This window comes from Myxocyprinus asiaticus, chromosome 5 (genome assembly GCF_019703515.2).
Source record: "Myxocyprinus asiaticus isolate MX2 ecotype Aquarium Trade chromosome 5, UBuf_Myxa_2, whole genome shotgun sequence".
Classification (NCBI taxonomy): domain Eukaryota; kingdom Metazoa; phylum Chordata; class Actinopteri; order Cypriniformes; family Catostomidae; genus Myxocyprinus; species Myxocyprinus asiaticus.
The window spans coordinates 21421159-21445931 of record NC_059348.1 but is presented as its reverse complement, the minus strand read 5'-3'; the positions used below and the strand labels follow the sequence as shown (position 1 = coordinate 21445931).

General features: G+C 37.5%; 2 protein-coding genes across 6 annotated transcripts; one reads left to right on the top strand and one right to left on the bottom strand.

The window, feature by feature from the left end:
* Positions 1 to 29: 29 nt before the first annotated feature.
* Positions 30 to 11180, bottom strand: LOC127441692 (60S ribosomal protein L5-like). Of its 3 annotated transcripts, none has more exons than XM_051699353.1 (8): positions 11068 to 11180; positions 10534 to 10603; positions 10310 to 10425; positions 10020 to 10154; positions 9714 to 9916; positions 4986 to 5163; positions 470 to 558; positions 30 to 200 (listed from the first exon to the last, which is right to left on the bottom strand). In XM_051699353.1, the coding sequence occupies exons 1-8, from the start codon at positions 11068 to 11070 to the stop codon at positions 98 to 100; spliced, it is 897 nt and encodes a 298-aa protein (XP_051555313.1). In that variant the 5' UTR covers positions 11071 to 11180; the 3' UTR covers positions 30 to 97. The 3 variants fall into 3 exon arrangements, 1 of the variants encoding a protein (XP_051555313.1); XR_007897356.1 differs by lacking the exon at positions 30 to 200 and adding an exon at positions 3405 to 3536; XR_007897357.1 differs by lacking the exon at positions 30 to 200 and adding an exon at positions 3405 to 3533.
* A 2487-nt stretch (positions 11181 to 13667) lies between these two features.
* On the top strand, positions 13668 to 24128 carry LOC127441693 (ecotropic viral integration site 5 protein homolog). 3 transcript variants are annotated; one of them, XR_007897358.1, is made up of 7 exons: positions 13668 to 13770; positions 13972 to 14196; positions 14298 to 14451; positions 18682 to 18839; positions 18933 to 19034; positions 19236 to 19368; positions 22996 to 24128. XR_007897358.1 is itself a non-coding variant. In XM_051699354.1 (2 exons), the coding sequence occupies exons 1-2, from the start codon at positions 19261 to 19263 to the stop codon at positions 23176 to 23178; spliced, it is 291 nt and encodes a 96-aa protein (XP_051555314.1). In that variant the 5' UTR covers positions 19050 to 19260; the 3' UTR covers positions 23179 to 24128. The 3 variants fall into 3 exon arrangements, 1 of the variants encoding a protein (XP_051555314.1); XR_007897359.1 differs by having other exon boundaries at positions 19233 to 19368; XM_051699354.1 differs by lacking the exons at positions 13668 to 13770; positions 13972 to 14196; positions 14298 to 14451; positions 18682 to 18839; positions 18933 to 19034 and having other exon boundaries at positions 19050 to 19368.
* The last annotated feature ends 645 nt before the right edge of the window (positions 24129 to 24773 follow it).

The following is a 24773-nucleotide window of genomic DNA, read 5'->3' as shown; positions in this document are numbered from 1 at the left end:
GTTTTGTATCAAAGATCACAAAGACAAAGTAGTCTTTCCAAATGATTTATTTGGAAAAGGTGCACACTTTCTTTGGAGCAGTTGACAGTTTGCCTCCTTAGTCGTCGTCGGCAGCAGCCTCCTGAGCGCGGAGAAAGCTGGCTTTCTTCTGAGCCACACGGTCCTTCCTCTGGGCCAGAGTGAGCTTGGCACGATTCCACCTACAACACAATATTCATGACTGGTGAGAGAAGAAACTTAACATTCATCTGTTCAGAATAGTGTAGACAGCTGATACTAGAGCTAAACATATTTGGGAAACTATGAATATGCACGGGTAATCCATATATGAAATACTTTAAAATATTTCACAGAACATAGCAACTGTATCTTTTATATTAAATGTCCAGTCAGGACAGTTATTAGGCCAGCAGTCATGTGAGCAGCGCTTAAAGGAAAAATAAAGATATTATAAATCTCGAGGATGCACCTCTTCTTCTTGACCTCTCTCTTGGGCTTCTTCTCATGAACTGGGTTCTCACGGATGGATGCATGAGCCTTTTTGTACATCTCCTCAACCTGCATGAACCACATTATAGCACAAAAGGTACAGTAATATATCATGCTGTAAAAATAAAACAAGGTTTATAATACTGAAAATAGAACAGGATACTTTTCTAACACTAAACACTAGAAGTTGAGACCCCAACATGGGCCTCTGCGTACAAATCCTAAGCGGATTGCTCTAAAAAAACAGATACATTTTCTAAGTTCCACAGAAAGACTGTGCTTACAGTTTTTGTGAAAACTAACCTTTGAATGGCTTACTAATAGTTGTCTCTACATATTAGGCTTGGATGGGAGAAATTGTTTTAACACAGACAAAGTTACATAAATCAGCTTTAACCACACAATATATAATATTGGTATATGGAGATTATATATGCGGTACTAAGTGGAATTTTATAAATATCATTATCCAGTATTAAAGGAATGTTCCGGGTTCAATACAAGTTAAGCTCAATCGACAGCATTTGTGGCTTAATGTTGATTACCACAAAAATTAATTTAGACTCCACCTTTCTTTAAAGAGCAAAAATCGAGGTAACAGCAAGTATGTTAACATGGGCTGTTATAACCAATCTAAAGCAGGTTTTTGCATTGTCGAAAGCTACAGTCTTCATCTCTCTGTTCAAGAATACATGACATTGGGGGCCTGGGTAACTCAGCAAGTAAAGACACTGGGCCAATTGGTTGCTTAGGAAGCACTCAACACGCTCTGGATTCAAACTTGTGACTCCAGGCTGTCGCATGTTTGAATCCAGAGCGTGCTGAGTGACTCCAACATTACCCGTTGTGCTTATGATGTCCGAAGGCAGAAGACAATGCTATTTGCTCCTGGATTGTTCTAACTATACAAGCTCTGCTTTGCTTCACTTTCATTCATATAAACTCTGTGTAAAGCATAATAATAACAATTAAACAGAGGAGAGATGTCATAAATAATTAGATGATTAAGAAAATATTTGGTTTGTTTATATCTTCCAAGCGATCGCTGGTATTTTCATTTTTGTTGTCCATATTGAACAGTTCCATATCTGTAGCTGTCATTTGCTTCAGACTGCTTATTCAATAAATGTCATGCTTTCCACCTCATTCTATGAATGGAATCCAAAAAAAGCTGTTCTAATGATGATTATTGAAAGACATATGCAGTAGATGGTGTAATTTGTCATTTTACATTCTACATTATTGGCGCTAATGCTTGCATGCTCTTTTATTGTATTTTATGATGGAATTTGTTAAAATAGTCCAAGATCGATCAAGAAACGATTTTTATACTTGTTTTTTTTTAAACACATTTGATGCTACTGCAAAGATGGATCACACACATTTACACGTATGAGTGTTACTATGGCAGACAGATAAAAGGATTAGTCAAAGGGCAGAAAACAAACGAAAGTTCAATAATTAGAGGCACATCAAGTGTCACAGGTGTGAAAGGCTTACAGACTGCTGATCTGTCTAAAAATGAACATTTCTAGCATTTGCCATGTATCCCTGCATTCCAAACGGGACAAATCAACCTACACAGGGCACTGCAAAGGTAGAACAACAAAAATAGCCAAGCTGGGCTGCATTTCCCAAAAGCATCACAAGCCAAGTAGATTGCAGAAACCATTGGCGGCAATGGTCTCTACGGTCAACTTAAGCTTGCGATGCTTTTGGGAAATGCAGCCCTGGAAAATCGCTTCTAACAGAACTTCCATTCAAAATGAATTAAATAATATAATATAAATGTTAATTTTGAGCCACACATATTTCAGCCTTCCAAAGTTCTCACAGTGAATGGTTATGTCTTTGAATCGCACTGTTTAGAGAAAAAAACACCGATAAGTCGCATCTGTGTTTAAGTCGCACTGAGAGAGATTGCATTAGGCAGGCAGTAGGACCCGGGAGCAGCCGGCCGTCTTCCCTTCAGCTGCTCAGTGGCATGTCAACATTCCCTCCGTGAAGATTACCTAAGGATTTACACATCGTATCACGGTGTTTTCGTGCTTGATTTAATTGGGAGCATTTACTTTATATGTTTATATGTAACTATGCAGTATACAAATAAACAGCTTTTAGTTTTCATGTAAAAAAATATGCCTGTTATATTCTATTAATTAACGTTAGCGACTGTCTATTGGCCGATATTTCTGATATTTGCAACCCTCTTTGCTATACGCTCCTTATCTGGGTTCACTGACTGAATTGTTTTACTAATGTGATGAAACGTCATTCTGTGGGCATGTGAGGAGTTGCGTTTGACAGCGGACTAGAGTTTGATAGCAAAATAATGTTATGATTGGTGGTCGACCGATATGGGTTTTTTAATGGCCAATGCTGATATCCAGAGAGCAGGGTGGCCGATACAATGTCAATACATAGTAAATGACAAACATAAAATTGCTAAAAAAATAATAAACTCTTATTTAGCACCATATTTACTCAATTTCACACATAACTAAAAAATAATATTGTATTTTAAATGGTAGATAGCAGTTTCTTCAGATTTCTGTTTAGTCATCAAATTTTAGTAATTTATTTGCACATGAAGAAATTGTTAATATATAAGAAGGAAATAACAGTACACACAGTAGTCCAGCAACCATGGATGGCATGTCAACATTAGCAATCGCATTTACTCAAAAAATATTGAATCAAACCAATTGTACGTACAGTGCATAGTGAATAAGACATTTACTTATAGCACACGTGAAGCGCTTTTACCTTGGGCTGCATCCGAAAACGTAGGCAGCTGACTTGCTACCTTGCTGCCTAATCAGTTAATGGCTTAACTGACAGCTGTTTTGAATGAATGGAACTCTTAAGGAAACTGGTCTCCAAACAGTTTGAAAAGCACCTTATTTTCGTCGTACCTCCGTAAACAGCTTCCGGAGGCAGCAATTTCCTGGTTTCAGACGCAGCCTTGAAGTTGCACTCACGTGCTTGTGCAGATCCAGTGCAAGCAGCAGCAATCTCCTGACAGTTTAAACGGCCTGGATCACCTGCTTGGATTGAGACAGACGGACCGTCATGATTTGTGAATGAGAGGAACTTTTGATCCTGACGTTTTTGATTCTGGCTAATAGAATACGCGCTTCAGAGGAAGATATTAGATGATCGCTCGATGGGAAGAAAATGCTGGATTTTCATGAGGTTCGTGAATTACATCTGTTTAAATTAGATATCTGCATATTTTCAGATGGTATACAATAGAAGTTTTATTTATATTTGCCTTTCATCATTAGAAAAGTTACAGGGAACTGTTGAGGAGAGGCTGTTAGAATATGTGATTTAGAGGAAGATTTATGAGCGCTCCGCAGGATGCTGGATCTGCTGAAGTTGTGTGAGGTTGGTTTATTACATCTGTTTAAACGAGATATCTGCATATTTGCAAATGGTATATAATAGAAGTTTTATTGATATTTACCTTTTATTATTAGACAAGACAGTTAAAAGTTACAGGGAACTGTTAAGGAGAGAGAGGGAGAATGAAACAGGTGAGCACTTTAACATTATGAGCTCAAACGCGTCTGCAGCGGCTCTGATATGCAGACCATTTAAATGAGACTGTTGCACACCGCTCTATTATTGTAGTAACACGATGGCATGTAACAACAAAACAAACCCTGACTGGTAGTTTACATGTCTCAGTTGCTTCACATGCAAGCAGGCAATTTTCGGTGCCCTCAAAAAAAAACAAATATCTGCCAAACTGGAAAATGTATCGGCCAACGCCGCTAATAAAAAAAAGTCTGAATATCGGCTGATTTATCAGTCTCGGCAATATATCGGTCGACCACTTGTTATGATGGACAGAATATTTAAACTGGTTGCATAAAGTACTTTGTAAAGGCAAAATGCTCTGAATAGACAATTTGTGTGTAAGCATATGTGCTGTATTGTGCAGCGTGTTTAACCGGCCGACATCAATTACGTATAAATTATGTAAATAAGCCACTTCGGACCATAAATCACAGGACCTTTCAAATGATGAAAAAAAAAAAAAAAACCCGACTTATATTCCAGAAATACGGTATACATTATAAAACATAGAAAATAACATTAAAATGTAAGCTTTGCGCTGAAGAGATACGATTCTCCAAGGATTGGCCCCATTAACTTCAATTTTAAGTTCCTCACTTTAACAGAAATTGTTTTTCTTTGTTAAGGAGAAAGAAAAACATGAACGAGTCAAAATTTATTTTTGTGGAAACCAACATTATGCCAACATTATCGATTGAGCTTAATTTGTATTTAACCCAGAATATTCCTTTAATCTAAACCACTATCTCCCCCTTTGCAATTTGGTAAAATTCATAAGTTTCATCTAGAAGCAACGAGTGAAAGTGGACCAACAACAAGACAATTCATCGAGGGTGATTAACTGAAAACCAAACGCAAACAAAAGTGCAGCACAAAAGGCAACAACGTGATTTTGCATCATGCTCCCTTACAGAGTCTGGTGTGACGCCGTTCTTGATGAAGCGGGAGAACTGCTTCTTGTACTGCTCCTCATCCTCCTCCATCAGATAGCTCATGTACTCTGACACGTTCTGGCCCATGATGTGCTTCCTGTGCACCTCAGCATTAAACTCCTTGCTTTCAGAGTCATAGCCCGGGAACCGTTTAGTGCTGAGAAAGAAAGTTACAGGTTCAGCATTCCCATCGAGAGAGGGATAGTACAATGATGAGACATAAAAGCTTGTGAATGAAACGTGGGATAGAATGTAGAACAATATGTGTGGCATCACTTGTTTAATCACAGCAATGTCAATCATTAATCAATCATGGAACTTCGTTCAAGTACAATCTTTCTCATTATATGTGCTCATTTGTGACACCAGGCTTTATTTTTGAGAAGACCACAAGAACTACTGTAAAGATTTAATTGGCTAAAAAAACTTGGATCCCTCCAACAATGCTGAATTTCAGACATCTGAGTCTAAATTAAGCTGTACTCATTCTCTATTGCCAACTAAGCTTAAATGAATATTCCAGGTTCAATACAAGTTAAGCTCACTCCAAAGCATTTGTGACAATGTTGATTACCACAAAAAAAATAAAAAAATAAAATTCTACTCATCTCTCCTTTTCTTTAAGAAAGCATAAATTGAGGTTACAGTGAGGCACTTACAATGGCAGAGAATGGGACCAATTGTTGGCTAGCTTATAATTTTATAAAACACAGACTAATTATTCAATGAAAATGTGTCTATTATTTGAGCTGTAGAGTTGTTTAAATAAATGTTTTTATGGTTATTTCAGTGTTTTAGGGTTTACACGTTATGTTAATCATGCAAATAATGTTGTAAAATTGGCTATAACTTTACACAGAAAAGGATAAAAGGGATATTATCACACTAAAATCATGTTTACATGCATACTGTTTATGTCTCGTGGCTATATTTTGGAAAAAGTGAGCATTTTAACGTTAATGGATCGTTAGCCCCGTTCACTTCTATTGAACTGTCACCTCGATTTTTGCTACTTCTTTTTTTTAAGAAAAGGAGGTAAAAGTCTAAATTAGTGCCAGACCGATATATCGGTTGATATTAGCCTTTCAATGATAAATCGGTATCGGCATATATTTTACCGATATGAAAACTTTTTTTTCCAGAACATATAATGCAGAAAACAATGCTTTAGAATTGGTTTCATAGCGTAGTTTGTCCAGCAGAGCACGCTCCATCTCCATTGTTTACAGAGCTGAACTGACAGTGGCTCTGCAGACAGGGCGGAGTTCAGCGGTGTCATCATGGTAAGTTGTTAACTAGTCTGTTAAATACATACTGGAAAGTTATTAAACAATGACCCCATCATTTTCCCTTTTCAATATAACTAATATAAGATTAACCTTGTCCCTAACAACCATGTCACTCATGTCTGTTTGCTGTTAGCCAGCTATAGTTTGTCAGTGCAGTCAGTAATGTAGCAGTTTTAAAGGTAAACATCAGAGCATCTTTTTGCAGCTCAGCAGACAACGGTGTGGTGGTGGATTGTGTCTGTTGAGTGTTGATTTCACGCTATGTTGTTACCTAGTTGGTGAGATGCAATGCTGGAAAGTAAAATAAACAACGTCCATCTTTTGCTCTCCGTGACAACGAGCTTATAGCTAACTAGCTAACCATGTAGCTACTTTCATTGTTGTCAGCTGAGTGGAAGCTAATGAGTAAACATGTATTCACCAAACTGTTTTGTTCAGGATTCACAGTTTGGTACCCCCTTCAACCGAACAATTCCAGTCATGTCATTTATAAAATGTAATTTTTAAAAGTCTGGTTTTCCACCGTTGAAAGTTTCCCCTGAACTTGTATAGCAGAATACAAAGTAACAGCGCTGCCGCTGTTTATCTTGACTCGGCAGTATTAATATAGTCAGCATTTGACTGATACTAAACAGTAATACTGATGTTTATTTAGCTATTTATTGTATTTTTTATTTATTCTTTATTTTAACGGTCAGCATTTGACTGATACTAAACAGTATTACTGATGTTTATTTAGCTATTTTATTTTTATTTATTCTTTATTTAAATGGTCAGCATTTGACTGATACTAAACAGTACTGATGTTTATTTAGCTATTTATTTTATGTTTATTTATTCTTTATTTTAAATGGTCAGCATTTGACTGATACTAAACAGTACTGATGTTTATTTAGCTATTTATTTTATTTTTATTTATTCTTTATTTTAAATGGTCATCATTTGACTCTTACTTGACAGTACTGATGTTTATTTAACTATTTGTTTTATTTATTTATTTTTTAATGGTCAGCATTTGACTTATACTAAACATACAGTACTGATGTTTATTTAGCTATTTATTTAATTTTTATTTATTCTTTATTTTAATGGTCAGCATCTGACTGATACTAAACAGTACTGATGTTTATTTAACTATTTGTTTTATTTATTTATTTTTTAATGGTCAGCATTTGACATACTAAACAGCATTGATGTTTATTTAGCTATTTATTTTATTTTTATTTATTCTTTATTTTAAATGGTCATCATTTGACTCTTACTAAACAGTACTGATATTTATTTAGCTATTTATTTAATTTTTATTTATTCTTTATTTTAAATGGTCATCATTTGACTCTTACTAAACAGTACTGATGTTTATTTAGCTATGTTTTATTTTTATTTATTATTTATTTAAATGGTCAGCATTTGACTGATACTAAACAGTACTGATGTTTATTTAGCTATTTATTTTTATTTATTCTTTATTTAAATGGTCAGCAATTGACATACTAAACAGCACTGATGTTTATTTAGCTATTTATTTAATTTTTATTTATTCTTTATTTTAATGGTCAGCATCTGACTAATACTAAACAGTACTGATGATTATTTAGCTGTTTATTTTATTTGTATTTACTCTTTATTTTCTCAGTGTTCATTTCTAGAATTTGTTCACAACGTATAATTATAATGTCAAATATTCTTTGATAAAAAAATATTTGTTTAAGAAAGCAGCCTTCTGAGTACCTTTGCATAGTCATATCGGTGCAAAATCGGTGAACAATCCCCATAGAAAAGGTCTGTTTTCATTCCAGCTCAAAAATTATCTATATATCGGCCACCATATCGGTAATCTGTGAATTTTCCCTCTATAAAATCGGTATCGGTCTCAAAAATCCCATATCGGTCGGACTCTAGTCGAAAATTAATTTTTGTGGTAATCAATATTGTAACACAAATGCTGTCGATTGAGCTTACTGGAATAGTTTACCTTCAAATTTAAATTCTCTCTCATTATTTGCTCACATTCATGCATCCCAGATCAACTTTTTTTCTTAAACAGAACACAAAGATTTTTATGAAGAATATCTCAGCTCTGTTGGTCCTCACAATGCAAGTGAATGGTGATCAGACCTTTGTAGCTCCAAAAAGCACATAAATGAAACTGAGAAGTAATCTATACGACTCCAGTGGTTAAATCCATTCCTTCAGAAGCAATATATTTTAGGGGTGGTTGAGAAACATCAAAATGTAAGTCCTTTTTTTCACTCTAAATCTCCACTTTCACTTTTACATCTGAAAGCCACATGTGGTTCCTTTTTAGTTTCACTTTCACATCTGAAAGTGAAAATTAAAGTAGAGATTTCGAGTAAAAAAGGACTTAAATATTGAACTGCTTCTCACCCACATCTATTATATTGCTTCTGAAAATATAGATTTAACCACTGGAGACATGAGCCGCTTTTCCACCATTTTCCAACGTTTCTCATCACAAAACCGAACGGCTCCGGGCCAGATGGCATAGTAACAGTTTAATTTTCCACTGTGGTGCTGTGAAATCTGTTGGCTACGACATGAGTGGTAAACATTGGAGAATGTGCAGTGTGCTATGGAGGTTTTTAGGACTTTTCCCCCTGGTTTTACTCTGCTAACAAACAGCAAAGGCACGGACCATGTCGCAAAAAGGAAAGTAGAGAGAAAGAGGTGAGAGTTTTACCATCATGCTGAGGGCTTGTGTTTGCCACCGGACACAAACAAGCAGAAAGGTAAAAGTTCCCAGACTTGCTAAAAAGGATATTTATTTACTAAATGTTCTATAAGTATTACATGAAAATAGTATATGAGAATATATTAATGTATTCTGAGTTTAAATGAGCTAGTAATCAACTTCCCAGATGAAAAAGGTGTGTAGAAAAATAAATGTAGTCTACAATACTAGATATACCATCATAATAAAATCACGAAGATACACTAAACAAGTCGCCAAGTACTAAAGCCATTCTACCAGCACGCTTGAGAATGGTTGAGTAAGGTTAGCTAACTGTGCCAAGAACGGTTTATTATCGTGCTGTACCAAACCATGCTCAAGTGAAAATGCTACTGTAACTGTTCCATACTGTGCTCAGAACCATTCGGCCTGATGGTGGAAAAGTGGCTATGGATTACTTTTATGTTTCCTTTATTTGATTTTTGGAGCTTCAAAGGTCTGCTCACCATACACTTGCATTTTATGGACCTACAGAGCTGAGATATTCTTCTAAAAATCTTCATTTGTGTTCTGCAGAAGAACAAAAGTCATACACATCTGGGATGGCATGAAGGCGAGTAAATGATGAGAGAATTTTAATTTTTGGGTGAACTATCCCTTTAAATTGTATTGAACCCATAATATTCCTTTAATCCCAGCAATAATAGAGCGGCCGTATACACTGACCTGTGAGGGATGGACAGTCCTCCATCCACTGCTCCTTTGAGTGCTCCAAACACCTTATTCCCTGTGGTGGTTCTGGTGAGTCCAGCATCCAGGTAGCAGGTAAAAGCGCCTGGCTGGCCGTCGATGCTTTCCACATTAAACTCATCACCTGTCACCTCAATTTGGCCTTCATAGACCTTATCCAGACCAAACTTATTAAGCAGCTGTAACAGGAAAATAGAAAACAAGTCTGATTATCATCATATGTTATTCGACAAACGTAAAACACTTCAAAACTACTGCACAATGATGAATGAGGACATTTACCCTGCGTGCCATCAGCAAACCAGTGCAGTAGGCAGCGGCGTAGTTTGTCAGCCCAACAGCAATGCCATACTTTGGCAACTCGTGAGAGTAAGCAGCGCAGACGATCGCGTCGCCTTCAATTTTGGCGTATGCGATCTGACAAAAGTGGCATTTTAGATCAGTGATATAGTGAAATATACAATAAAATTAAACTTAATGTGAATTAAGTCAACACGATGCATTCAGTAACACAATAATAATGCATTATGTTTAAGAAACCTTTTGAAAGATGACATGCTGGTTGTACATACCTGGCAAACAATATCCCTGTTGGAGAACCGAACGATCATCCTGTACTTCGGTGTGTTGTACTTGTTCTTGTCTTGGATGACAAGGCGTTTGCGGGCAAAATAGTCAGTTCTTCCCTCTGAAAACAGTCAACGTAAGATATGTTGAGGCCAGTTCAGTGTCATCATTGAAAACAACCAACAAGCAATATTAAAAACACCTGAGGCCATGAAACACCTCAACATACCTCTCCTCCTCCTGAACTTGACCTGGTACCTCTTGAAGTACGCCTTGTTTTTGACCACCTTAACGAAGCCCTGCAACAAACAGCTTTATTGTAAGATATCTTGTTGACAAGCATGACAGTCACTGGTAAATAGACCAGATGTGCATTAGCAGCCAAAACACACATATTTCATACGATCCAATATAAACGCCGTTGTCATCTGTGCTCAATTACTCAAGTCTGACTTAATTGCCAAATGTCATACAGTGACTTAATTGTGACAGTAAGTGAAACATTAAAAAATATCTAACCAATGTGTACAGTACAATTTTGTAGAACATTATTTGAGTGTTGCTCTATCAGTGTCATTAAAATTATCATTGGGCATCCGAGGGAAATAAATGTCCCATTTGATCACATTCGCGCATAACGACCGAAGGACTGAATCTAACGCCATCCTGTCGCTTCAAGTGTCCATCCTTTATTGAAATCGTGTTGAAATAGCGGATGAGTACGTGTTATCAGCACAACAGGGTATCTGGGTGATTTACTGACCATTTTGTAATCGTTTGTTCTCCTTTAGGTTGGGAGACTGAAGTCTTCAGACTCCGATACTGCTCCCGCTGCACTGAGAAAAGGATGTTCATGCTGCGGTGCGAGCGGAAAGTCAAAGCGCTCAGAGACAAATGTGTGCGCGCCCCAAGTGTACTGGAGGTGATATTGCAGGACAACTTGGCGCATGCGTGAAACATCAACCTCAACCATTTATACTGTCTAATAAAAAAACAAAAGCATACAAAATGTAACTTAAATTATTATTTGAGAGTGATTATTATTATTTTAATTACTGAGGTGAAATATCACCTCAACATTTATATTGTGGCATTATATTTTAGTCAAAATGAACAATACAATTAACCTTATTATACTTTTTTTTAATTAATTTTGATTTTAGAATTATTATTATTATTTGAATTACTGAGGTCAGCTCAACATTTATATTGTAGCATTACAGTTTATTTAAAAATGCACAATCAAATGTAACCTTGTAAAAAAATATAAGGCATTACAATGAAAAAAAATATACTGTAAAAAAAAATTATACATATATATATATATATATATATATATATATATATATATATATATATATATATATATAATAAAATTAACCTCAAAATAAGTAGAAAGTTAAAGATATGAATAAAAATAAGTAGTTTTATGAAGAATAAGCATCTAATTTTCACCCAGATCATTAATCCAAATGCATTCTGTTGGGGTAATGACACATATATGCGTTTTAGGGTAACATTTATTTTGAAATATACATCAAAATTAGTGTAATATTATTGTTTTTGGGAGTAGCACACATCCCCCTAAAGTGGCAGATACTCTGAGAGAGGTGATTACTGCTTTTGGAAAAGGTCATGAGGCATCAGTGTATTATTCCCTGCTAATTCAGAGTCTGGGGGTCGGAGCTTTAACTTCTATCAAGAGATTATGGGAGAAAGATTTAAACTTGGTATTGGAGGAGGGAGTGTGGGCTAGGATTCTAAAAAATATCAAGTCTGCATCTAGAGATGCAAGGGTGCGTCTTATGCAAGTCAAGATTTTACATAGATTCTATTGGACCCCCTCTAGATTGTATAGGCTTGGTCTTAAAGACACACCCACCTGCTGGCGATGCAAATCAGAAGATGGAGACACAACCCATGTCTTTTGGGGGTGTGTTAAGATCCAAGAATTTTGTTTGGAGGTTCAGAGTTGTATGTGTGACGTTTTAGGCACTCAGATTTTACTTTGCCCCAGACTCTGTATTTTGGGTGATGGGGCAACCATAAATTTGGGGGATAAACACATAAGAAATGGTGTCCTGACCAGCCTCATGATTGGCAGGCAAATTATTTTAAGGGGATGGAAGTCGGATGGAGCGCCCTCATTTCCAGAGTGGTGTGCGGAGATGGGGAGGGTGCATCTTTCAAAGAGGTGGCAAATAGAAGGCTGGGGTTTAGGGACTTGTATGATAAGAAATGGAGCAATTGTTTTGCGTTTTTGGGGGACTCTCGGGGAAGGGATGTAGAGAGAGAACTTTAGTTTAATTATTTATGTTTATTATATTTTCTTTTTGTTTTCTGTTTTGTGTGTGTGTGTGTGTGTGTGTGTGTATATTATTATATGTGACCACAGGGGTGTTCATTGGGGGTCAGGGTGGGTTTGGTGATTGGGGAGGGATATTAGTGGGGGTTAAATGTTAAATGTTGATTCGTTGTATATGTGTTGGGTTTTTCTTTGTTGTGTATATATGAATCAATAAAAAATGTTAATTGGAAAAAATGGTGTATGAAGCTTTCTTTTCTTTTCATTACATTTTGTTTCATTTCATATTCCAATCATGTAAGCACAGCACACCATCTCCTCACTCTTTAATATAAAATAAATGAATCATGCTCTATTGAGCAATCAAAATATTTCCCAATAGAATGCAGAATTTTAAGTTGCAGTAGTTTAGAATTTCTGAACCAAGAAATATAGAGTAACAAAATGTTGTTATCTTGTTGGTAATAGTTGCACTGCATTTAAACACCAGTGCTAACACAATTGCACTTCACAATACTGAAAATACTGCCAAGTGGTGTGGATAGAAAGTACAAGTTACTATAAGGGTTACAAATCAAAACTACATTAAAGTGTCATTCTGTCAACTTCCTTAAAACAGGGAGGGGCAAAATACAATGTAGATGCTGCATGCTGAACCCAGCTACTGTGTTGACACAATCTAGGCCTATTGGCCTAAAACTTTCCCTTCTGTTTCTGTAAATGATTTATGTACAGGGAAGCTTCTCTTTCAAACTTTGTCTAATCACTTTGCCCCTCACAATGCTGGTTAAGATTAATCTTGCAGTTCTGTCAAACTGGTTTCGGTTTGTCCCCCAGGTGAATGTTATTCTCGTGACCCGTATTTTTCATCTAAAGTCTGTGAGAAGTTGCAAGTGGAAGCTGCTGAGTCAGGTCATTTTAAAATTAAGCCCCTTAGTCACTAGCTGAGTTTTTTTTTTTTTTTTTTTTTTTTTGAGTGGATATTTTTGAGGAACCAACTGTGTGGCTCTGCTATAAAGCAGCATGTGATTCTTTTGCTGTGTTTTTCCTCTGCAGTATGGAAGAATCAGGTGTGATGGCTAATGTCACTGGGACATGTTTGACCAAAGGGAAGATTTTGTGAAGATCTACCTGCTCTAATGTGAGGAATCTTACATACTGGTAAGGGAAGACATTTTTTACAATTAAGAGCCTCAATGAAGTTGTCATCAGTGTCATGAAAAATAATATACAGACTGTATTTAGACTGTATGAAATACACAATTCATTGACAGTAATATTGATTATTATAGCCATGGGGGAAAATTCTAATGCAAATACATATTTAGATGCTCACATAAACCACTGTGTATGTGTTTTCAGCTTCTGGACAGTTTCTCAGTTCATGAGGTCCTGTTGCACTCTGATCAATACAAATGGACTCTTCTTTGACTGTATCGCCTCTGTCTCCATCACTGGGATCCCCTCTCAGTCCAGATGAGATGCAGTTACTTGCTAAACTAGAGGAACAGAACAGGTCACTTCACCCCCACCCACTGCCACTATTTCTAAGAAGCAACAACTGAACGTAAAGTAAAGGGTTACAAGGTCAGTGAAACATCTCTGTTTGCACATATAGTGACAGAATTGTCTCGACATTAAAAGCCATCTTACTTATCTGCACTCCTAAACAAACTTTTTCTTAACAGGCTGCTAGAGACCGACAGTAAATCTCTCTAGTCTGTAAATGGTGTTCTGAGAAGTCCCTCCTCACCCAAGATCTTTTCTTTTGAGGAGGACACATGGGGTAACGTTGTTAAAGAATGGGACGACTGGAGCAAGAGAAAAGTTGGACAGCTCAAGGTAACTACCTGTCTGATCCAATAACTTTCAGTTAATGATTTCAGTCATTTAAACAGATTGGGTTTGCCTGGCTGATTTTTCCCTGTACTATCACAACAAGTAGGCACAACTACCAAATTGCATTGCAAAATCATGGCACAATTTTGTCATGAATATCAATGAGTCTGATCATCATTCATCTCTGCTTAAAGTCAAGTCATTGTTTATTTATCAAATGCACAATAATAAAGCATGCAGCAATAATTGCAGGCAATGAAATGCAGTGACTGAAGGCTCCAGAGAAGATAAAGAGAGTGAATTACAGATATAACCTATTTTAAAATTTAAGATGAACTGGCACTGGACAGCAAACACGAAGAGACTAAAATAGGGAGAGAAATCAAACGGGTTAACAATCAGGGCAGGTGTGACTTATAAACTAATAATGGGCAAACAAGGAGGCGTCAGACAGAGAGACACGCGGCAATACAGAAACAAAACAAAGCCATGTGCTTTCACAAGACAACAAAACACCCAAATGGCATGAGTGCACATCGCCAAGACAATAAGGCAATATACGCTCATGCCAACCTACAAACAAGACGACAGAGTGCGTAGCAACACCAAACAAAGCGATGCCACGTATTTTCACACTAAACGGAGCCTGAGCCTACATCACGAGGCGAACATCATGCAATGCACGCAACAGGCTACAAAAAAAACAGGACACCTGTGCAAGAGTTAAACCCGACACCTTAGACCGAAGTAACCAAACCTCAGCACAACATGAAGACAGCTCGCGACCCAGGCACACCCGTGTTCGCAAGAGACAGACAAACGATTGACGTGAGTGCATGCTACCAAGATGACATAAGCGTGATGCACCCACGTTAATAACAGACAGACATGGAGCACGAGTGTCCGGATCCCGACACAGACCGAAACCAAACCAGACAGAAAGTCAGGATCCAGACACCGTGCTCCTGACATGAAGCAAAATAGACCGAAGAGCGCATGGCAGGAAATACAACCAAAACCGTGCGCTCACACAAAGACAGACAACGAAACACAAGACAGACATGGGACGATGATGCCACAGCCCTGTCAGACAAAAACCCAGACTGACAGAGCGACAGGACTGTGACACTTTCTTCCTCCAGTGGCTGGTTCAAATTGACTCACCTATAGTCTTTTTACAAGGCAGTAACAAATTGTATGATGCATTATGGCAGTATACAAGTACACAGTGTCTTGAACTCTAACCAGATAATCTGTTAATATTTAGACAGGTCTGTGAGTAGTTCAATACTGATGCCTGTCATTTTAATCCTGTTCTGTGTGCATATGTTCAGTTTCCAGCCAAAAAACTTTAGAGTACTGTAGTGCGGAGGAGGGAGGGGCTGGACGGAATGACGGATGCCCGGACCCCAATCAGCCTGATGAGGCGAGTGAGGGATAAAGGCGACCCCAATGTAAAGGGGATACAAGGGGAAGGAGGAGGGGAGAACTGGCTTAACGATATAAATAATATTTAATTAAATAAAAAGACACACAAACACATACAGGGCAGCTGCCCATAATTCTCTGTCTCTCTCTCTCTCGAGCTGCCATCTTCGGTCGCCTTTATCCCTCACTCGCCTCATCAGGCTGATTGGGGTCCAGGCGTCCGTCATTCCGCCCGGCCCCACCCTCCTCCACGCTACAACAACGTGAGAGCCCCTTATGATTCACATAGCGTACATTCACGTTACATGCATTTACTGCATCACTTTCATTAATCTCTATGATTGAGCATCAGTACATCTGAAACTCCATCTTACTAAAGCCATAATTATTTATTTAAGTAAAGAACCCATATTATGCTCATTTACAGGTTCCTAATTTAATTTTGGGGGTCTACTAGAATAGGTTTACATGCTTTAATGTTCAAAAAACACATTATTTTTCTCATACTGTACATTGGTGCAGCACCTCTTTTCACCCTCTGTCTGAAAGGCTCTGTTGTAGCTCCTGTCGCTATAATGCCCCCCTTTCCAAAAAGCCCAGTCTGCTCTGATTGGTCAGCTGGCCCAGTCTGTTGTGATTGGTCAACCGGTTAGAGCATGTGTCGGAAATGTAACGCCCCTTACCATAACCGAAGTAGCCCTTAGATGGGCATTATGCAAATGTGTTACATAGTGACATAGCTAAGTCACGGAAGTAATGGCTGGACTGCAAACCAGGCATTTCAGGCAGTTCAGGAGCAGTGTTTTCTGTGGGAGAGAGTAACTCCCTTTGGCGTGGACATTGTGCTTTGTAACTTTGCAGACCTTTTACATGCACAAACAGCTATATTACACACTAAAGATAAGGTAAAATCTCAAAAAGCATAATAGGGCCTCTTTAAGTTCTGTAATAGATGACAAATTTTGGTGCCTTGACAAGGTTACAAACAACTTCCATGTTTGTCAGTATTTCCACCTTATTATCATTGTGAGAAGACAAACACATGGACGTACTGGCCAAAGTGAAAAGCACCTTTGAACCAGACAGCTCCCGTAACGTGCGATCTGCATGCTGGTTTGGGAAACAGGTGTTACTCCATCGTAAAATAACAAGTGACGTCAGTTAAGATGATCGTTAAAGCTTAAGTTGCAACGTTATCAGGAAACCCAGCCCTGGTCGGGAAAAAAAAAGCCCAAAATAAGTCACTTGCTTCCCCAAAATAAGCGGAATAAGCAATTAAATTTTTTCCTGTGTGGTGGATTTTTTTCAGCATAGAAATCATAACAAGCATAAAGTTAATTTATGCTTTATGCTTAATTTAACAGTTATGTATAATTTTATTTACAGATCTGCTTCTCAGTCAAAACCCGACAGCATCAAATCTGTATTAATGCATCATATCTAACAATAATTCAGAGAAGACTTGGAAACAACTGAGAAATGTAATTTTTACCTCAAATAATGTTAAAAAGGTCTTCAATCACAGAATGGGACATCCACAATGGGCAATTAGGCAAAGAAATGTGTGATGCAGCAGTTTCCTTCAGGATCAAAGCACATGTTTTATTTTTTTGGGCAACACAAAGTGGTGTAGTTCCAAAAAAAATAAAAAAATAACCGGTTATAACCGGTTACTACCATAAAAAAAAAAAGAAAAAAAAAGGTTTTCACTCCGGAACAACTCAAAATCACTTTTTTGTATGTTTTCGTTCTATGAACCATTTTTAGTCCCTGTGTTTAATGTTAGATCAAATTACATTAAAATCAAACTATAGATATATCAGGAAAAATTTGCAGTGCATAGTGAAAAACAGGTATTTAGGAAAATTATGTAGTAGTTTTGGTTGCCATTTAGTGTTTTGGGAGAAAATAAAATCAGAAGTGCCTTTTACTCTGTGGGGCCTTTAGACCCGTTGTACCCTAAATTGTGAAAACAGTGGGTAAAGATGTGCAGTACAAAATTATATCTACTAATTGGACTATTGGAGAACTTGGTAGAATTTTGCAATATAATATGATATGTGTAAATTGAAACAATATTATATGTGTTAAGACTGATAATATTCCTTCTCCAGGAGCTGATCAGGAGGGGGATCCCTGCTCACCTGTGGGCTGTGATGTGGCAGCTGCTGTTTCACATCCTATATAGAAATTGTAGTTACAAATAAACAGTAGTTAGTTATCTTTGCTAAGGCAAGTATCACTATTGCTACTGCTCATATTTGGATTTAGTGATTTGAACAAGTACCTAAGCCTAGCTTTAAAGGAGCACTCAGTCATTTTTTGAATATGTCCTCTTGGACTTACACTGACACTTAGAGACGTGCTGTCACGGTCCGGTCACCTTGTCAGGTTTAGGTTCTACCTGTCGGGACCGTGGCAGTATCGGCCTGTGTTTTGTGTTCCCCCTTTGTGTGAGCGCACGGATCCGGTTGTTTGGACCGCCGTGTGCACGTCACTGCCGTGTGCTCTCCAGTGATGTCATGGTTCTGTCAACTGGTCAGGTTGGGCTTTGTCTGACGAGGACCATGACATCATTGTCATCGTCCCCTGGCTGTCTTGTGTTTTGTGTTCGTGTTTTTTGTGGGTGCACGGGTCTGGCGGTGGGTTATCGCTGTGCGCGATTTGCTGCCGTGTGCCCTCTGGTAATGTCACGGTCATGGAACCTTGCCAGGTTGCGTGTTCACCTTATGAGGACCGTGGCATCATCGTTCCCTTGTCTGTTTCTGTCAAAGCGTGTTTACGTTTTGCCCTTATGTGTTTCAGGGGTCGCTGGCATGCTGAATCAGATTATTACAACCTTCAGTTGCGAGCGACACCTGCCCCGTGTTTGCCAGCTTGCGAAGTTTGTTCTCTTGTCTTTTCTCCAGGGACTATGCATAGAAAACAAACATTTAAAGCAGAGACTTGACATACTGGAGAAGGTGAGTACATAATGTGACCAAGGAGAACATATTTTTTAAAGACACTTTATCCCCTATGTCCATGTCCTTACTCCCCCATGCACTTTCTCCAAGAGATGTTCTGAGAAACTGGAGCTGGAGAAGACCCGGCTATAGGTGGCCAAGTCACATAGCACTTTAAAAGAAATGCAGGCCAAGATCTTGCTGGTGGAAGAGGTGATGGCTTTCCATTTTTGCCCCTTCTTTACATTCTTACATCTTCTATGCAAAACGTTGGAGCATTAAGCACCATTCTCTAACATATACAGTATGTGTTTGCTCTGCTACAAATTTATGTAAGTTTAAGGATGTAATATATCTAAGATATGCTGCCTGTAAAGTAAGGTGTGGTGTTGGTTCATGTGTATTATAAAGCAGCACTGTGTCTGATGAAGACAGTGTGATGGATCAGCAGAAGGAGCTGATAAGCGGAAGACTACGGGAAGCAGATGCTCTTACTGGACTCAAAGAGCTGAAACAGCACATTAAAGACTTGGAAGTGAAATGGCAGGTGAAACTATCTAAATTCCATGTAGATGGAAGTGTTTACTATTAAAGGAATAGTTCTCCCAAAAATGAAAATTCTCTCATCATTTACTCACCCTCATGTCATCCTAGATGTGAAAGAATTCTTTTTCCACAGGCCACAAACAAAGATTTTTAGAAGAATATCTCAGCTCTGTAGATCAGTACAATGCAAGTGAATAGTGAACAAAACTTTGAAGCTCAAAAAGCACAAAGGCAGCATAAAAGTAATCTATACGGCTTCAGTGGTTAAATCCATATCTTCTGAAGCGATATAATAGATGTGGGTGAGAAACAGATAAATATTTAAGTCTATTTTTCTATAAATCTCCACTTTCAAACAGCCTTCATAAATGTTCTTCACTCCCATGAGTTTTTCTTTTGTTTTTGGTGATTTGCATTATTCGTGCATATCGCCACCTACTGGGCAGGGAGGAGAATTTATAATAAAAAAAGGACTTAAATATTGATCTGTTTCTCACCCACACCATATTGCTTCTGAAAATAGAGATTTAATCTCTGGAGTCATTTGGATTACTTTTATTCTGCCTTTATGTGCTTTTTGGAGCTTCAAAGTTTTGGCCACCATTCACTTGCGTTGTATGGACCTACAGAGCTGAGATATTCTTCTAAATCTTTGTTTGTGTTCAGCAGAAGAAAGAAAGTCATACACATCTGGGATGACATGATGATGTCAATGATGAGAGAATTTTCATTTTGGATGAACTATTCCTTTAACACACTTAATAGGCAGACCTTTTGCACATCAACATGCTAGGTCCTTTTCATGTCTGGCTGCTTAGATGAGGCTTTTTTGTGAATTTTGTTTTTCCTTTTGTCATTTTTGGTGCAATTTTGGGTCTTGGTCTTGTTATCTGTCTCACCCTATTCTTCTCTGTCTCTCTGTATTTCATTCTTCCATTGGCTTTATTTAAAGATGCAGTAAGAGATTTCAGCCATCTTGCTATTTTACATCAGACTTTAAATCAGACCTCCTCCACCCACACTGTTTCAACCACACAACCAGGGTGTGTGCACACCCTCTCTCCAAAACCCCACCCTCCAAAGCAATGTCAACAAACATGATGTCAGCAAACACAAACATGCAAAATGTTTGACAAGCAAAGAGCATTTCTGATGAGCTATGTTTTTGATTGCATCAAAAAGTGTGGGTCAGTAGAGACACCTGATTTCTCAAGACATTTTTCAGACTATTTCAGTGATAGCTGTCAAGTAGTATGGACCGTTTATGTGTGGTACACATAAAAAGGCTTTTTAATCTTCAAAGAAGATTCAGTGCTTGTTTTTGTATATTAACAAAATATACATAATATAAAAGCAGATATATAATATACAGTGGCCCCACTTAAAATGAATTCCTTTGCATTTAAGAACAAAACATCAAACAAATTTGCATTTATTGTAAAGAAAGGTAACATAAACACACTTTTCAAGCAGAACATTTAACTAAAATAAGTCTGTTACGTTTTTAATTATAAAGCAACAAATTTATGGTTTAAAATGTAAGACAAAAATTATTTGGACACTTGATAATGTCTTCATTAATGATTACAATTTCAAGTAATTTAGTTTTTAGTCTGTAATCCTTTCATTCGCAGAACTTCTTGACAACATCTGGGCAGGGCCATTTCTAGGCATAGGCAAACTAGGCGGTCACCTAGGGCGTAACTGGATTGCATCAAAAAGGAGGGCGCCACCACGTACCCTAAACACCCGCCTCACCCCCCACCCCCCAACAGGGGCTCCAAAAGGGATCTTTCCTAGGGCGTCAGAATTGACTGAAAACGGCCCTGCATCTGGGCATAGAATCAACAAGTTTCTGTTAAAGCTGTGGTGAAACTTTCCTTCAGGTTTCAGCCACCAACGCTTTCAGTTCATCCACACTAAACCATTGATGACCTGACATTTTCTTCTCCATTGCATCCCATCGGTGCTCTATAGGGTTTAGGTCAGGGCTCTGGGAGGGCCATTCTAGGTCCTTAAAAGGAACATTCCAGGTTCAATACAAATTAAGCTCATTTAACAGTATTTGTGGTGTAATGTTGATCACCACAAAAATTCATTTTGACTTGCCCCTCCTTTCTTTTAAAAAAAAGAACAAATCTGAGTTACAGTGAGGCACTTACAATGGAGGTGAATTGGGGCCAATTTGTTTCAAAAGTTTAGCCACAAGACATAAAAAAAATAAAAATAAAATATGCATGTAAACACACGCTTCTGTGTGGGGGCCTGGGTAGCTCAGTGGTGAAATACACTGGCTACCACACCTGGAGTTCTCTAGCTCGCTAGTTCAAATGCCAGGGCATGCTGAATGACTCCAGCCAGGTCTCCTAAGCAACAAAATTGGCCCAGTTGCTAGGGAGGGTAGAGTCACATGGGGTAAACTCCTCATGGTCACTATAATGTGGTTCATTCTCGGTGGGGCACGTGGTAAGTTGACAGAAGAATTCATGTAAATTTTTTTTAAATTATAAGCTTCTCATTTCTGCCTTTAAACCCTCCAAAAATTGGCCCCATTCACTTCCATTGTGAGTGCCTCACTGTAACTGAAATGTTTGCTTATTTTAAAGAAAAGTAGGGACGAGTCAAAATAAATTTTTGTGGTAATCAATATTATGCCACAAATGCTGTTGATTGAGCTTAACCTGGAATATTCCTTTAATTTTCTTTTTTGCAACAGGTGGCTGGTATGCTTTGAATTATTATCCTGTTGAAAGAGCCACTTCTGTGTCTTAAATAATTTCTTCACTGATTTCTGTAAGTTTGCATCCAGAATTTCTCTGTACACTTCAGAGTTCATGGTTCCATCAATGAACACAAGCTCACTGACACCACTGTAAGAGAAACAGCTCCAGACTCTGATGTTTCCAGCTCTGTGCTTTACAGTACCCTTAGTGCAGTGTGGCTGGAATTATACCCTTGCCTTTTTCCACACAAATATTCTGCCATCAGATCCATGCAAGTTCAATTTGGACTCATCTGAAATTAAGACAGTCCTCCAAAAGCAGCTGTTTTTCTGTGCATGTTCTTTTGCCAATTCTATCCTGGCTTTCTTATTCTTTAAGATAAAGAATGGTTTTCACCGCATTATTTCCCTCTGTACCCATACACATTGATCCTGTTTCGAATGGTCTGCAAACTAAGTTGTATCTGGTAATTCTCATTGATGTGTGAGGCAATCCTCGCAGCTGTTTCTTGCCTGTGCGCTTTCTGTTCTCATTCTCAAGTCCTCAAGACTTTTTTGCAATATACCCAAAATACTTAAACTTGTAATCTGCAGTGAAGCCATTATCAAGTGTCCAAATCATTTTTTGTCTCAATTTTAAACCATATATCTGTTGTTTTATAATTAAAAACTGTAATAAGATTCTTTTTGTTAAATGTTCTGCATGAAAAGTGTGCTTATGTTATCTTTATTTACAATAAATGCAAATTAGTTTGATGTTGTGTTCTCAAATGCAAAGGAATTCATTCATATTTAAGTTCAGCTTAAGGGTCCAAATACTTTTTGGGGCCACTGTATACATCAAAAGAAGAATACAATTACTATGCATTTAAATGTTTAAAAGTCACAAATCTCATTGTCTACCAGAGGCAGCAGGTGCATTGTTGTCAGCAGAAGTTTGGCAGTGCACAAAATGAACTGCAGGTGAAGCTGTTGATCGCAAAACTGAAGGAAACTCTCACTCAGGCCACGCTTAAAGAGACCCGTCACAGACTGCTGCAGCTGCAGACAGAGGTTAAAGAATTCACCTCATCATATCTGAGAGTTTAGAAGTTAGCTGAGAGACTATAATATAAGGATTAGAATATTTATCTCAGCTTTTGCATGCTTACACCTTGAAATGGTTTTCAGTTAAATAATGCACTTAGCCAGAGCTTCTTTTTAATGTGTTTGATTTTATTTAATAATATACTGTATGAACAATAATCATAATAGTCTGATGCATTTGAGAACATGAACTGAATATGTTTTATTCTGCATTTATACATTTCTATGTTCATCCCTCTCCCACTTTTCAGTATATTCCTGTGGTACTTATTTAGCTATAATGAAAAATATTTGGTTTATTTTATTTATATGAATTTATATTTTACAGCTACACATTTGAAGCACTTTGACTTGTCATTGCAAGTATCATGTTGAAACATCCTGAGATTTTGAAATGATTCTTATCTTTGATTTGGAAACATTTAAATTATGTCATTATGTCTGGAAATATCTAAGGGGTTTATATGAATATGTTACACTTCACAAAAAAAAAAAAAAAAAATCTGAAATAACTTTCATTTTGTTCAGTGATTTGTACATTCCACTTTGTTATTATTTCAAATCAATGTTAAACTGCAATGCTGAGGGCAACTGAAAGTCAGTATATTGAATGTGACTGAATCCAAACCATAAATCATAATTATCATTTGCACTTGATAACATTTTCAGTTTTGTACACCTTAGAATGCAATTCTCTGTAACCAGTTAAAGCGAATTAATGCGCAAGTAAGCAGCCAACGAGAGCATCTAGAGCAGCTGACTTCAGAGAATAAAGATCTGCACAACCAATTACAGCAGAGCAGAGTGCAATTTTCAGCTGTTCAATACCAAGTAAGAGCAAACCTAACATCATCCACTGTTTGACCAACTGGAGGTGGATAATTACTGTGTCAGACTTCCTTAAGTCTAATCTTGAACCACAACCATCATTAAACGCCACTTGTCACGCTCAACCCAGCTTTGTGTTAATTCATTTTCTGGATAAAAGTCAGAGGAAATGAAAGCAGTGTATATACTACAACTACAGAATGCACCATCATGACTCACAGAGCTCACCAATGAATAAGGATTTGTCTCAGATGTTAGCCTGATTATGTGTGTGCATGAAAAACCTGTAATGGGCTGTAAAATAATTCAACATAACATGAAGACCTAACATAACAGCTGTAACAAACTGATGGCGATATCAGATGGCAGCTTTGATTAATATGTTGTCTTATGTACTCCAGTCATATTTTATTTATAAAATTAGAGTTTGTCTAGTATTGTGGATTATTCTCAAGATTTAAGAACATGTAGTATTTTAGGTTCATATTCATATCTATTTTATATAGATATAAATCACAATAATTTATCTTGGTGCTGATGCAAACACAGTACAGACAAAAGCCTACTGTTAACATAAATATTAGCAGATCAAATGGGATAGGATAGGATCTACCTGGTCAGGCTTAATATGACAGGACAGGACAGGACAAGACAGTATTATATAGTATAGTATAGTATAGTATAGTACACTACACTATAGTATTGTATAGAATGGTATAGTTTAGTGTAGAACAGGACAGGACAAGACAGGACAGCAAAGTATACTATAA